Below are 14,461 nucleotides of genomic sequence, written 5' to 3'. Positions count from 1 at the left end.
GCGTAGCAACTTCCCCTTTTTAAACGCCGACAGATGGCTAATCCCCGATCCTGGATGAGGAATCTCAAGGTCGTTCGTGGGACGACTAGCGATGTTGGGTGCTTCTCTTGAGTCGGATTATGACAAGAGATAGATCGAAACCTTTGCTCGATTAGATGGATCTTAGTATTTGGTTCAATCGACATTCGCTAGGTACGCTTTCAGTCCCTGATCTCTTAGTCTTCTGCCTTGTGTACTTGGTCATACGGTCTTTAAGTATTCTAGTGGCTAATGTTTAGCCTTTTAGTCCTGGCCTCTTAGTCTTCTGCCGGTGGACCTTTGGTCTTACGCCCGTGAGCCCTAGATCTTCCGCCTGTGTGCCCTAGATCTTCCGTTGTGGGTCCATGATCTTCCATCTGCGGGCCCTCCTTAGTTGTACTCATTTGTACATATTTATCAGTAGGATTTCCTCAAGATTCTTGCGGATGCTTATTTGATATACTGCGAATGAAATAGTTGGCATATAAAATAAATATTACAGATACTTGCAATTTGCCAAAACGTGTCTAAGAACCAACTTACATAGCAATGCATTGATTTTTCACCTTATAAGCTAACATTCCAATAAATATACTAGTTAAATATGTATGGTTAGATTATAAAACCATTTATATTATCAAAAACAAAGAAGAAATAAAGAAATTTCCAACGGTTGGAGGTGGCAGATAACCTACAAACAAAGCCTCCCTATTTTTCTTCTCAACCCCACACACACTCTCTCTCGCTGCTCCTCCTCCTCCTCCTTCCTCAAAACATTTTTCTCAGTATAAGAAATTAAACCATGGTTACTGTCGTTCATGTTTAATGCCAGAAGATGTAAAGTAATGATGTTGAACTTAGCAGCAGAGAGGGCTTCCAGCTGCGGATGGCTGTTCATGAGGTTGAGAGATGAAGAGTATAACGGAGAGAAGAGGGAGGTTGGTGGGTTGTGTGTGAAAGCAAGTGTCATAGGAGGTGGTGGCCGAGTGAGGGCGACAAATGAGAGGAAGGTGAACGGCGTGGTGGTCGGGGAGAACAAGGCGGCGGTGGCGGGGAGCTTGTTGCAGAAGGGAGGGGCTGAAGAGGAGGCTTTGAATGCATTCAAGTTAGGCAGATTTGTTGAAGAGAGATTTGTGTATAGGCAGACATTTGTAATAAGGTCTTATGAGATAGGCCCTGACAAGACTTCCACCATGGAGACACTAATGAATCTCCTTCAGGTTTGATTCGTACACTTTTCGCAAATTTTTTATTGCAAATTTTTAAAAACGGCAAAAAAAGTTGCAGTTAAATCTAGAAAGGAAATTTACATATATACGAAACAATTCTTATGTATTTTCATGTCAAACACCCAAGCAATGATATTTATATTTACAACACTTCATTTAATAAAAGCCCCATATAATAAGTAAAATATTGAAATGGTGAAAAAAAGTCAATGATACCTAAATTATTTGTATTGTGATATTTTAGTGCCAAACAATTATGTATTTAATTGAGCCCCTTGGTTTCTCAACTATAATCCAAAACTTTGCACTATTGGATTATTTTGGACTAAATTTGAACAACTAAGAGACAATTTCGGATATGTTTGCAAAGTGAAAGGATTAAATTGCAGGAGACAGCACTAAACCATGTCATGAGCTCTGGTTTAGCCGGAGACGGTTTCGGTGCGACTCATGAGATGAGCCTCAGAAAACTCATTTGGGTTGTCACCAGAGTGAACATCCAAGTTGATAAATACAGTAGCTGGTACTCACTATTCATCTCTACTCATCTCTTCTTCATTAGTTTTCATTCCATCCACAAGAGTTCTTCATACTAATATTGGGAAAGATATGTAATTTTCTTCATTATAAGGGGGGATATTGTAGAGATTGATACATGGGTAGCAGCATCTGGCAAGAATGGAATGAGAAGAGATTGGGTTATTAGAGATTACAGTACTAAAAATATACTTACAAGAGCTACAAGGTATTATCTTCTTCTTTCTTTCCTTCTCTTTTTTCCCTTTTTTTTTTTGTGAGAAACTTACATATTTAGCACATAGTTCTTATGTTTTTACCCACATTCCCACCCCTAGCTTTCATTGTTAAATAAATAGCACTTTGGCGCTTAAATCTATGAATGAAAAGGTAAATTTCAGTTTTAAAAAGTGATAATAGTGCTATTTTTGATATGATATTAAATATTAAATTGTTATGCGTTTAAATATCAAAATTAAGGTGTGAGATATATATGTAAATACATAAAAAATGTGTAATATGTATGTAAATTCACCCCCTTTTTTTCCTTTTTTTGGAATATTGTTTAAGGCTATTTGAAGGCAATGTTGACTAAACAAAGCTTTTGAATTCAGCAACTGGGTGATAATGCACAGAGAAACAAGAAAACTTTCAAAAATACCTAAGCAGGTTAGGGAAGAAGTAAATCCTTTTTACTTGGACAGAAGTGCCATCTTTGAATTTGATGGTGATAAAATAATAGACAAACTGAATGATGAAACAGCAGGAAACATCAGATCAGGTTTAGCTGTAAGTGCAACTATTGATTTGCTTTATTTTTCACTACAAGCCTTCTAAAACTTCTAATTTATATCTGCCATAATTCAGCCAAGATGGAATGACATGGATGCCAATCAACATGTGAACAATGTGAAGTACATTGGATGGATTTTAGAGGTAAAATTTCACAATTTTTTTTTTCATGTTCAAAATATTTTTTTTCATGTTCAAAATATAAGTGATTATTTATGATGTCTATATATATCAAACTACTAGAGCTGGTGTAATTCACAGTTATTATTGTAGAGTGTGCCGATGAACGTGCTGGAAGACTACCACTTGAAAAGCATGACGTTGGATTATCGACGAGAATGCCGACAGTCACAGTTGCTAGAGTCACTCACGAGCATGAAGACGAGTATTACAGAAGTTACAAATTCAGAGAATTCAACACTTAGAAGCACACACCTGCTTCGTTTACAGGAGAACAAATCAGAGATTGTTAGAGCAAGAGCTCAATGGCGCATCAAAGAAAAGGCATAACATAGTCTTCATATTTTGGTGAGGGCAGTAAAAAGAAGCATATTTTGGTTGCAAAGAGATTTTTTTCTGTGGTTATTTGTAACTTAATGTATGATCCTTTTGAATTTGTTTGTATCCCATGTTTTATCATTACGATGATAGACATTTTGAATTGAGCCCTTAGAGATTGTTTTAATCCATGCAATGTTTTTTTCTTGTTTTTTTTTTAAATTTATACCATTTGTTGTATATTTGAACCAAAGTCAGACGGGCCTCCATATATACTTATTTCTTTAAGTCATCATATAAGAACACATTTTTATGTCTAATTGTTGTGTTTTCTTGGCTTGATAATGATAAAAGAACTTAAACTCTATTCATTTTAGCAGGCAAAGAAAAGCTTTCAGGTAATCCATCTCCTTTGTTTGAGAATACATTCTGGCAACCAATCTAGCTTTTTATACCTTTATTTTTTTTCTAAATCATCATGGAAAGAAAAAGTTTACAAACATGAGAAATTATTACGTGTGGCGATCACATGATCGGACAACAATCTGGAGAAGCCAGCGTGCGATCCACAGCACAACATGGTCTCAACCGGACCATCGTCCAGAAATGCAGTCAGCCGCACGTAAAAATTTTCCGTAAATTTGTCCAACCAATTGTCAAACAACCTGTGTTAAAGAACCCTAACTCTTAAACAGAGATTCAGTCTTCAAAGGCTTGATGCAGAACACAAAATCACAAAAAAGTTAATATATTATAATTGAATTTAAAGCAAATACAAAAAAAGTACAGATTATCTTGTATGCAGATTTCATGTAAGAGCAAAACAAATTTTGAAAAAAAAAATCTTTTATTCTTTCACATGTATTCAATCTAATGCCACCCAAAAAACACTCTAGGATGAGATAGCTTCCAACTTCACAAACAGCCTCTCCAGTTCATGCCAAGATCTCATGTTTGAATCAACCCTCCCTCTCCTTCAACTCCTCAATCCTTTCAAGCGCTTCCCTCATCTCTATCCTCTTCTCTATATTCTCCTCGCAGCAGTCCAACCCTATCTTCAGCAGCTTCTGCATCTCACTCTCACCATTCTCAGTGCCCCTCATGTCAGGATCAAAAACCTCGCTGTTCCATTCCTCTTCCATCACTGAACTCACCCAGGCAGAAAGATCTGTGCCGCCGGCACTGGTGTGCAAGAAGTTCGCCGGAAATTTGCCTGTAAGAATCTCAAGTATTAGAATGCCAAGGCTCCACACATCACTCTTCTTCGACGGCTGGCCAGATTGGGAGACCTCCGGGGACTTGTAGGCAACCATGACCTGTGTTGCGTGGGCTAAGTTCATGACTGGGACTAAAGCGTAGTCGGTGAGGAGGGGATCGAAAGATTCATCGAGGAGGACATTGGAGGACTTGAGGTGGCCGTGGGGGAGGGTTAGCATTGATAGCTCATCGTAAAGATACGCTAATCCGCGGGCTACTCCTTTCACTACCTTCAACCTCGTTGGCCAGTAAAGCGGCGGCAAAGTCGACCCACGATTGCCTGCTCTCCAAATAGGAGGGAACAAGCATTAGTCTTTCATGCGAGTAAAACATGTCTCTTCATTGGTTATATGTTGATATGCCATCTATAACCATTAAATTTTGGGGGTCTTCACATGCCTACCAACTAATTTTTTGCATATGAACCACCCAAACTTCAATTTTTACAATCTTAGTAGTTTTTTGGTCACAAGTAGGATTATGATTTGAAAGTTATTTAGCATGACAACTGGAAAATTTTAATAAATCGCATGACTATTTGTTTTAGGATTTAAGATTCATGAAGGGAAAAACTTTAAATTCTTTAAATCTTATGAATTGTGGGATTTAAAAATCTAGAATTTAACTAATAACAGTTAAGGGAAAAAAATGGGTTTTGATCATGACAGGCCTCAAAGTTTTTTGATCTATTTTGAGATGAGTGTATGATTGATAATCAATATTATACTAATCTCAAAGCAGATCGGAGAGCTGTTCAATTCATCATAAACATTTATATTGCTAGAACATGCCGCAACGTTTCTAATAAAATGTTAGAAATAGCAAATTACCATGGAGCATGTGAGCCAAGCTGCCATTTGGAATGAATTCAGTGATGAGCAATTTCTCCTCTTTTTTGAGGTGATATGCTATCAGTGGAAGGAGATTAGGATGTGAGAGCCTCCCCAGCCTTCTCATGTGCTCGCTGAACTCTTCTCTCCCCAATCTGTTCATCTCCTTAAACCTCTTGACGACGACGCTGGGACCGGCCGACAGCACCGCCTTAAACGACGAGCCAAAGTTTCCACTTCCGAGCACCTCCGCCGATGCCCTGAGAAGGTCGTTAATGTCGAATCTTTCCCCTCCTTGCTGAATGAAAGAAAGCTTCCCATACTCGCTTTTTCTCCCGCCGGTACTCTTTCCTTCCACCGATCTTGCTGCGGTGGTGTGGTGGCGGTGCTTGGCGGCCGCACCCTGCTCTAGGTTTTCGCCGGCTTGTTTTGCGGTGTAGAATGGGCGGCCGATGATTTTACTGTTTTTCCGGATGAGGAGGAGGAGGAGGACGAGGAGGAGGGAGGAGAAGATGGTGGCCATAGTGATTGAGAGATACAGAAGCCAGGCAGGAGAAACTCCATGTTTTGCAGGTATGGTTTTCCTGTTGCAGGTTACGGTGAGGGGGGAGCCGCAGAGCATTTGGTTGCCTGTTAAGTATAAGTATTGTACAGTAAAAGCTTCATTACCGATCTAGGGAATTTACATACTTACCCAATTTTGTAAATTTAAAGGTTTGATATACAAATATACTAGGATTAGGAGATATGTATGTAAATCCACATAATTTCATTAATCTAATCCCTTAAAAATTTACATTACTTTTAAAATATTTTAATAAAATTATTACTAATATTATTTTAGTATAGTTTCATATTAAGAGTTAGGGTTTATTATATTTAAAGGACTTATATAATTAGCACTAAATATTTTACCTATTTATACAACTACTCCCTACTTTCTTTCTTTTATTTATTTACATATTATCCTAATCTTCAAATAATACTAAAAATATGAAATCCTAATTAGAAAGATTTTTAGGAAGAGTTCGTGTTTGATTCATTGAGCTCTTATCTCGAGAAAATATTACGTCTGTTGTCCGGATGTATTTGACACTTCGATCATGCGAATACACCATTTTGCATAGTATCGTGGTCAAATTGACGTCGTCATCCACACATATGTATGTCCAAACATAATATTTTATTCTTTGGCAATTGATAGCGGCTCCACAAACCATATATATATGGCATCTGTCTATATATATATATATTATATTAGGAGTGCTGCTGTAAAAATGCATGAGGCTTCAATCACTATCTGTCACATATACGATAAAAAAAAATTAAATAATTTAATATACACTGGGCCTAAATTATACATGTGACAGACTGATAACATTGATTAGAGTCGTTCTGATGTAATATTTTTGCCACAAAGGAAAAAAAGTAAAGTTGACCATGACATATATTTAAAAAACATTTATTTTTTCAATATCATCCATTTAAATTTCTCTAATTAATTGCCTTTTAATAATTCAAAATTATATATTTATAGATTACCTTGAAAAAAAGCAGGGTTCATCCTGCTGAGTCTATGAGGAATAGCCCCCTCCAAACGATTGAACGACACGTCGACAACCGCGAGGCGGGGCTGAGCAAACTCCGGCAAACCGCCGGCGAACTCATTATGATCTAACCGGAGCTCCAGCAACTTATCAAGGCTAACAAGCGAGCCTGGAATCGGGCCGTCAAAGCCATTCTTGGATAAAAAAAGCTTCTTGAGAGATCTCATACCGGCGAACGCATCCGCCGGAATCTCGCCGGAGAAATTGTTCCCCGACAGATAAACAGCCTTTAGAGCGCCGAGGCGGTTGAGATCAGGAGGCAGAGGACCCCCGAGCTCATTGCCCATGAAGCTGATGGTGCGGAGGGCAGGCAGGGGGATCAAAGGTCGGAGATCTAGGGTTCCGACGAGGCCTCTGTTCTCGAGCTGGATCCCCCAAACGCGGCTGTTGGAGCAGATGACGCCTTCCCAGGTGGTGGAGTTCAGGAAACAGGGAGCGGGGCCGGGGATCCATGAATTGAGATCGATTGATAGGGTGGCTTTGAATCGGAGGAGGGCTTCCCCTTCCTCGGCGCCGAGGGAGTGGACGGTGATGGTGGAGAGGGAGAGGGAGAGGGAGATGAGGAGCCATGGCGCCGCCTGGCCGGCCATGGAGACAGGCGGTGCGGTGGGGGGAGGGAGTGAGAGCAGTTGGTTGATGGTATTGCTGGAGGGCAGAGGAAATGGGAGAAAATTGAGGGATGCGTTTCCATGGTTGTTGGGAGAAGGGGGAGGGGAAGGGGAGGTTGGGCTGAGGTTGCCTAAGAATAGAATAGAATACGGTAGTGCTCTCCATGTTTCCTTCATATTGGTTGGCTCCTTGATTTTGGGGAATGTTCTCATTTAGTTTTTGGGAAGTTTACATGTATACCTCTCACAATTTTGGAAAATAATTGCATGCGCAGCAGCTGCGTATATAATGAAGGTTATATCAACACTATATTCGAGTTATATTTCTTGTAATCTCCATATAACTTACATTTAACCTACATATAACTTACAAATATGTGAAAACAGAAGCGCGAAACTTATGTGTAAGTTCAGGTAGTTTACATGTATGTTATATAGAGATTACATAGAGGTTACAGAAAATATAATGCGGATATGATGTCGATATAACTTGAATATAACATCCATTATATACGCAGCGCTACGTACATATTTTTTTCCACAATTTTTATGTATTTACATATTTTATAGCTAAAGTTTGTTTTTTATATTTTTAATATTTTTGTGACATGAATTTATGGATGAAAAGTTGCACTTTATTTTTAAAAAGATAGTAATGATGATATTTTTTATGTGATGTTAAAGGCTTGAGTGGTATGTGTGTAAATATGAATGTTTTGGGGTTGGCTATGTAAATATATAAGAATCTTGTGGTATGTATGTAAATTTCCAAAATGAGAAATTGTTCAGTGTGAAAATTAGTTTAATTTTTCATCATGGTTAGCCAATTTTATGGCATAATATATCAGAATCTCTGGATGGAGCAGTAGATTTAGGGTCCGTTTGGAGCAGCTTGTGCTTTTCGAGATAAGCTGTTTATCCTGAAACGCGGTCTGCGGGCCGACCGCGGGGGTCGACCTGCTGCCTGTGTTTCGTGTAAAAACCCAAACGCAGTTCCAGATAAGCTGACAAAAAACGCGAACCAAACGGTACGACAGCGTTTTGAAAATGCCGCCCGCACTTATAAGCTACCCTAAACCAAAGGTTAATCTTATATTTAGGGATATTTACATACCTACCACGCACTTCCTACGTATTTACATATCTAACACCTATACTTTAATTTTTTATTTATTTATTTATATCACCCAAATGTTTCACGTCACTACAAAAAATATCACTAGTTTACTTAAAAATGCCGGAATATAACTTTTCAGGTGAGGTGGTAAATATGTAAAAATTGAAGTTTAGGTTTTAGAAGTATAAAAAGGTAAGAATTGAATGGCATATATGTAAATCTTTCATACCTTTGTTATCATTGAAGATTCCTATACCTTAGGCTTTAATTATATATGTTCTTGTTTGATGTCTAGTACATGAATAAAGAAATGATTGGATCTATCTAAATTTAGGAGGGAATTGGGGTCAGGATATTCTAATCAAATCACTTAAATTCCTTAATTTATATTTATATCACCCAAATATTTCATATCATCAAAAAAATTCCATTAGTTTTAATTAAAAAAAAATTATTTGTGCATCAAAGTTGTAACTCCGAAGAGTGTTTAATCATTTCCCGCCTCTGAGGACGAGAGACTGTGCATATAATATCTAGTTTATAGTGAATTTTTCAGTTGAGCTACACCTCGTGATTTTTTCACTTTACGAATTTTCTATGTAATAACTTTTGATGTTAATATTGGTTCCTTTTTTTAATTTGAGTGTGTTGAATTCTGATACAATATCAAGATCATAATTCATTATTCTACTGTCGCGAGTTTTATGCATCAATAATCTATTACAATAAATAAGAAGATTAACACTTTTAGATCCACTGTATTAATATAATAATAGTAATAATAATAATAAAATATCATAATTATTATTAAAAAAATTAATGATGTATATTCTATTAAAATATACAAAAGCCGACGTTTAAATTATTCAGAGTCGTTACAGATCCCCATTTGAAAAATCGGTTCCTTTAATGCAACGGCTATTTCGTCACTGCTCAGTGCTGGCTCTCTTCGCCGGAGAGGAGAAACCATCCATCGTCCATGAAGTCCATCTTCCCCAGGCGCATTGGGAGCGTTTCACCTTATGAAGCCCTAACCCGATCCTCTCATAAGCAGAGAACGCCCAGCTTCCCGAAGGAAAACATCGATCCTAACACCATGCCGCCGGAATCCGCTCATTTCAAGTCGCCGACGACGTCCGGGAAGTCTCCCGCACCTCAAAACCGGAGTCCGCTTCCCCCTAGGCCTCCTCCTTCCTCAAATCGTCCTAAGCGGAAGCTGAGCTTGGAAACCCTAACTGAATACGGGTGTACAGATTGCGGCGTGCAGGTATCCGTTTCCTCGAAAATTTTGCCCTAGATTAGGATATCATTGTAGATATTTTTGAAAACTTTGTTATTTCGTCGGGATATTTGGTTTGTATGTTAGGTCATAGTGCGCATGAGACCGCTTAGCAGGGAAGAAGAGGGGGTTCGCATCGTGCAAAAGACTTCCCCCATTTCCATTTCAGTTATGGACCACAACTTCACTTTTGATTCAGTGGCTGATGAAGTGTCGACTCAGGTAAGGTTTCTATGCTCCGATTTAGGGTAACGCCGATATTCTCCTTGTAGTAGAAATTCATTATATATATTTTTTTCATTTTAATTATCAGCATGATATATTCGAACTAGTTGGGCTTCCCTTAGTGGAGAATTGCTTGGCCGGCTTCAATAGCTCTATATTTGCTTATGGGCAGGTAAATTTAAGCTTCTGGGGTAATTCTTTTGGCTTGCTTTTTAATCCGACTGTTTTCTAGTGGAGCTTATCTGTTCATTTTGAACCCATGAATGAAAAAGACTGGAAGTGGGAAGACATACACCATGTGGGGAGCTCCAAATTCACTGATGGCGGATTGCACGTTGAACCAAGAGAGGGGATTGACTCCTCGAGTTTTTGAACAGCTCTTCTTTCGCATAAATGAGGTGGATTCTGCTTTTTTCTTTCCTTTCTTTTGAGATTTAGCTGGTTCTAGACTTCTGGTGATGAGATTCCCCATTCCATCTTTTCAGGAACAGACAAAGCATTCAGATAAGCAACTACATTTCCAATGCCACTGTTCCTTTCTAGAAGTAAGGGGAGCTATACCTGCGTTTAAAAGCATATGTACCATTGTTTTATGATAAATTTTTTGCTCTATTTAATAAGTTATTCACATTTTAGATTTACAACGAGCAAATAACCGACTTGTTGGAGCCGACACACAAGAATCTGCAGGTTAATATTTACGTTTGGAAGAAATGCCTTTTTGAGTGCAAAATAGCTTTTTTCTGCGGCTCCTGTGAAATGTTATGAACTTATTGCAGATAAGAGAGGATGTCAAAACTGGAATCTATGTTGATTGTTTAAAGAAGGAGTATGTCTCCACAACGAATGATGTCATTCAATTGTTGATAAGGGTAAGCTAAATTGAGATTTCTTTTTTATTGCTCTGATTTAGTTTTTTATATATATATATATTGTGAAAAAAAATCTTTAAAAGTTTCTTTTTTATAAATGCATATTATTCAATTACCCTAGCTGTAATGATGCAGCGTAAGACATCCATAGATTATTTTATCATTTTTAGATTATTTAAGTATTTTAAAATTGTTTCTACTGCTTTTGATGTGTTTAATTTTGGGATATCATCTTCTTAAGTTTGATTGTTGGAATTAAACACATTGAAAGCAGTAGAAATGATTTTAAAATACTAAAAGTTTTTCGAACTCTGAGGGTTGCAACTTATGGATCTTTAAACATCTATCATCTTCACCCGTTCAAACCAACAATCCTTGTGCTTATTCAGGCCCTGTTTGGCACAGCTTTTTCATCGACGGTGGCGTTTTCAGAACGCCGCCTACCCGTTTGTTTCGAGCGTTCGTTCGGCGGCGTTCTGAACGCTGCGTCCCGCGGTTCGGTTTTTCTTCATTATGCGGATCGCGGGGCGCCTCCTGCGTTCGGCGTTGGCTGTTGGCGTTAGGGCTGCAATTCCTTCTTTTGCCCTTGGTGATCTCCCTCGCGCTCTCCCCTCGCTTCCTCCCTCTCCGAACGAAAGCATCATTAGGGCTCGATTTCTCGTTCTTTTTCCCTCTCCGGTAAGATCTGGATTCGTGAGTTTTATGGATCGATGAATTTTTTTTGGTTCTTCTACATGTACCTGCTTCTATTGCTTCGGATCTCTGAGTTTTGCGAGTGATTGTTTGGTAGTTAACATATTCTTCTAAAACTTCTCTTGATTTGGCATCTGTCTCACAAAGAACTTCCATTACTGGGAAACGTCTTACAAAAAAATTGTTTACATTATCCGTTGCATCTCTATTGAATGCTACAATATGGATTTGGGAAAGGAGTATCTTTATTACATGCTACAATTCGGCCATTCTTTTCTTCATCTCTACCCGATTTCTGTTGGTTCAAATCAGATTATGCATATGACCTTGACATTATGGATTATGCATATCACATTGCAAGCATGACATATGGTAACATCAAATTATTGCTTAGTCGTCTATACATATGATTAGTCAAAAAACTATTGCTTCTGAAATATGAAAATAGTAAGATTACTCATATCACCAGGCAAAATATCATTAGAGAAGCAATTGCCAGAACATTTCTCCATATCGAAGATGTTTCAAATTTTTAAAAACCTGAGACAATTTTTCTGATATGGGGAATGTATGAACAACAAACGAATGCTTCTAGATGCCTTTGAAATTTCAGCAAATATGTAAAGAATCAAGTGGTATGTATGTAGATATTCAAATTTCTGTAACAAGTGTATGACCATATAATATCATCCATATGTTCTCCTCAAAATCTGAGACACAATGCTCAATAGAATTATTCCAAATGGTTTCAGTGAATGGCATTAAATTCAGCAAGTGAATTGTTTTCAGCCAATAACTATGTTTTCAGCCAATAACTCTGTTATATGGATCTTGCTTGCCTCTTACTGCTAGCCACTTCATTATTAATTGACACTAGTCACACATCTTGGCATTCAAATGAGATTTACAGTGAAATTTCTCCATATCTAAGATGTTTCAAATTTTTAAAAACCTGAGACATTTTTTCTGATATGGGGAATGTATGAACAACAAACGAATGCTTCTAGATGCCTTTGAAATTTCAGCAAATATGTAAAGAATCAAGTGGTATGTATGTAGATATTCAAATTTCTGTAACAAGTGTATGACCATATAATATCATCCATATGTTCTCCTCAAAATCTGAGACACAATGCTCATTAGAATTATTCCAAATGGTTTCAGTTAATGGCATTAAATTCAGCAAGTGAATTGATTTCAGCCAATAACTATGTTTTCAGCCAATAACTCTGTTATATGGATCTTGCTTGCCTCTTACTGCTAGCCACTTCATTATTAATTGACACTAGTCACATATCTTGGCATTCAAATGAGATTTACAGTGAAATTTCTCCATATCTAAGATGTTTCAAATTTTTAAAAACCTGATACATATTTTCTGAAATGGGGAATGTATGAACAACAAACGAATGCTTCTTGATGCCTTTGAAATTTCAGCAAATATGTAAAGAATCAAGTGGTATGTATGTAGATATTCAAATTTCTGTAACAAGTGTATGACCATATAATATCATCCATATGTTCTCCTCAAAATCTGAGACACAATGCTCATTAGAATTATTCCAAATGGTTTCAGTTAATGGCATTAAATTCAGCAAGTGAATTGATTTCAGCCAATAACTATGTTTTCAGCCAATAACTCTGTTATATGGATCTTGCTTGCCTCTTACTGCTAGCCACTTCATTATTAATTGACACTAGTCACATATCTTGGCATTCAAATGAGATTTACAGTGAAATTTCTCCATATCGAAGATGTTTCAAATTTTTAAAAAATCTGAGACATTTTTTCTGATATGGGGAATGTATGAACAACAAACGAATGCTTCTACATGCCTTTGAAGTTTCAGCAAATATGTAAAGAATCAAGTGGTATGTATGTAGATATTCAAATTTCTGTAACAAGTGTATGACCATATAATATCATCCATATGTTCTCCTCAAAATCTGAGACACAATGCTCATTAGAATTATTCCAAATGGTTTCAGTTAATGGCATTAAATTCAGCAAGTGAATTGATTTCAGCCAATAACTATGTTTTCAGCCAATAACTCTGTTATATGGATCTTGCTTGCCTCTTACTGCTAGCCACTTCATTATTAATTGACACTAGTCACATATCTTGGCATTCAAATGAGATTTACAGTGACATTTCTCCATATCGAAGATGTTTCAAATTTTTAAAAAATCTGAGACATTTTTTCTGATATGGGGAATGTATGAACAACAAACGAATGCTTCTACATGCCTTTGAAGTTTCAGCAAATATGTAAAGAATCAAGTGGTATGTATGTAAATATTCAAATTTCTGTAACAAGTGGTATAGCAGTTTTCATGTTTCTGGAACACCTCATTTCCATCCTACACAATGAAAGTAATATATCCATCCTACACAATGAAAGTAATATATCCATCCTACACAATGAACCTCATTTCCATCCTACACAATGAAAGTAATACACCTCATGTTCCTGGAACACCTCATTTCCATCCTACACAATGAAAGTAATATATCCATCCTACACAATGAAAGTAATATATCCATCCTACACAATGAAAGTAATATATCCATCCTACACAATGAAAGTAATATATCCATCCTACACAATGAAAGTAATACACCTCATGTTCCTGGAACACCTCATTTCCATCCTACACAATGATCACATGTTTTTATGGTGCCAATTGGCTGTTCTTTCACGTAAAAGCGTTGGCTGATGTTTGTAAAGATTTTTCTTGCTAATTGTGTTGTAATTTGCCTTAAGATTATGCATGACAATAGAGTTGAGTCTGCTAAAAGTCTTTTCAAGATTTTTTTTGCCTGAATCAATAACCATTTGCAGATAGATGATTGATATGTTGGGTGTGAGCAGGTTTTGTAAATAAAAAATGGGCCCAAAAGGTTTAGCTCCTTTACAG

General features: G+C 37.3%; 3 protein-coding genes across 5 annotated transcripts in view; 2 read left to right on the top strand and 1 right to left on the bottom strand.

The window, feature by feature from the left end:
* The first annotated feature begins 798 nt into the window (after window positions 1–798).
* On the top strand, window positions 799–3,137 carry LOC110039424 (palmitoyl-acyl carrier protein thioesterase, chloroplastic-like). The gene is made up of 6 exons (XM_020744479.1): window positions 799–1,238; window positions 1,637–1,770; window positions 1,879–1,992; window positions 2,378–2,552; window positions 2,631–2,699; window positions 2,829–3,137. Exons 1-6 carry the CDS (start codon window positions 837–839, stop codon window positions 3,063–3,065), a joined length of 1,131 nt encoding a protein of 376 aa, XP_020600138.1. The 5' UTR covers window positions 799–836; the 3' UTR covers window positions 3,066–3,137.
* A 785-nt stretch (window positions 3,138–3,922) lies between these two features.
* LOC110018038 (pollen receptor-like kinase 4) lies at window positions 3,923–7,757 on the bottom strand. Its single transcript, XM_020715260.1, has 3 exons — window positions 6,683–7,757; window positions 5,141–5,770; window positions 3,923–4,590 (listed from the first exon to the last, which is right to left on the bottom strand). The coding sequence occupies exons 1-3, from the start codon at window positions 7,566–7,568 to the stop codon at window positions 4,013–4,015; spliced, it is 2,094 nt and encodes a 697-aa protein (XP_020570919.1). The 5' UTR covers window positions 7,569–7,757; the 3' UTR covers window positions 3,923–4,012.
* Window positions 7,758–9,361: 1,604 nt separating this feature from the next.
* Window positions 9,362–14,461, top strand: part of LOC110024208 (kinesin-like protein KIN-12A) — a 29,795-nt gene continuing 24,695 nt past the window's right edge. For all 3 annotated transcript variants that reach the window (XM_020724042.1, XM_020724053.1, XM_020724035.1), the window contains exons 1-7: window positions 9,362–9,739; window positions 9,839–9,973; window positions 10,065–10,148; window positions 10,249–10,374; window positions 10,462–10,521; window positions 10,613–10,666; window positions 10,756–10,848. In XM_020724042.1, coding sequence (XP_020579701.1) covers window positions 9,452–9,739; window positions 9,839–9,973; window positions 10,065–10,148; window positions 10,249–10,374; window positions 10,462–10,521; window positions 10,613–10,666; window positions 10,756–10,848 — 840 coding nt within the window. In that variant the 5' untranslated portion in view covers window positions 9,362–9,451. The remainder of the gene's footprint in view (window positions 9,740–9,838; window positions 9,974–10,064; window positions 10,149–10,248; window positions 10,375–10,461; window positions 10,522–10,612; window positions 10,667–10,755; window positions 10,849–14,461) is intronic.

The sequence above is a fragment of the Phalaenopsis equestris genome, unplaced genomic scaffold (assembly GCF_001263595.1).
Source record: "Phalaenopsis equestris unplaced genomic scaffold, ASM126359v1 Scaffold000002, whole genome shotgun sequence".
In the NCBI taxonomy this organism is placed as follows: Eukaryota; Viridiplantae; Streptophyta; class Magnoliopsida; order Asparagales; family Orchidaceae; genus Phalaenopsis; species Phalaenopsis equestris.
Note: the sequence above shows the minus strand (reverse complement) of the source record. Positions and strands in the feature narration are given on the sequence as shown.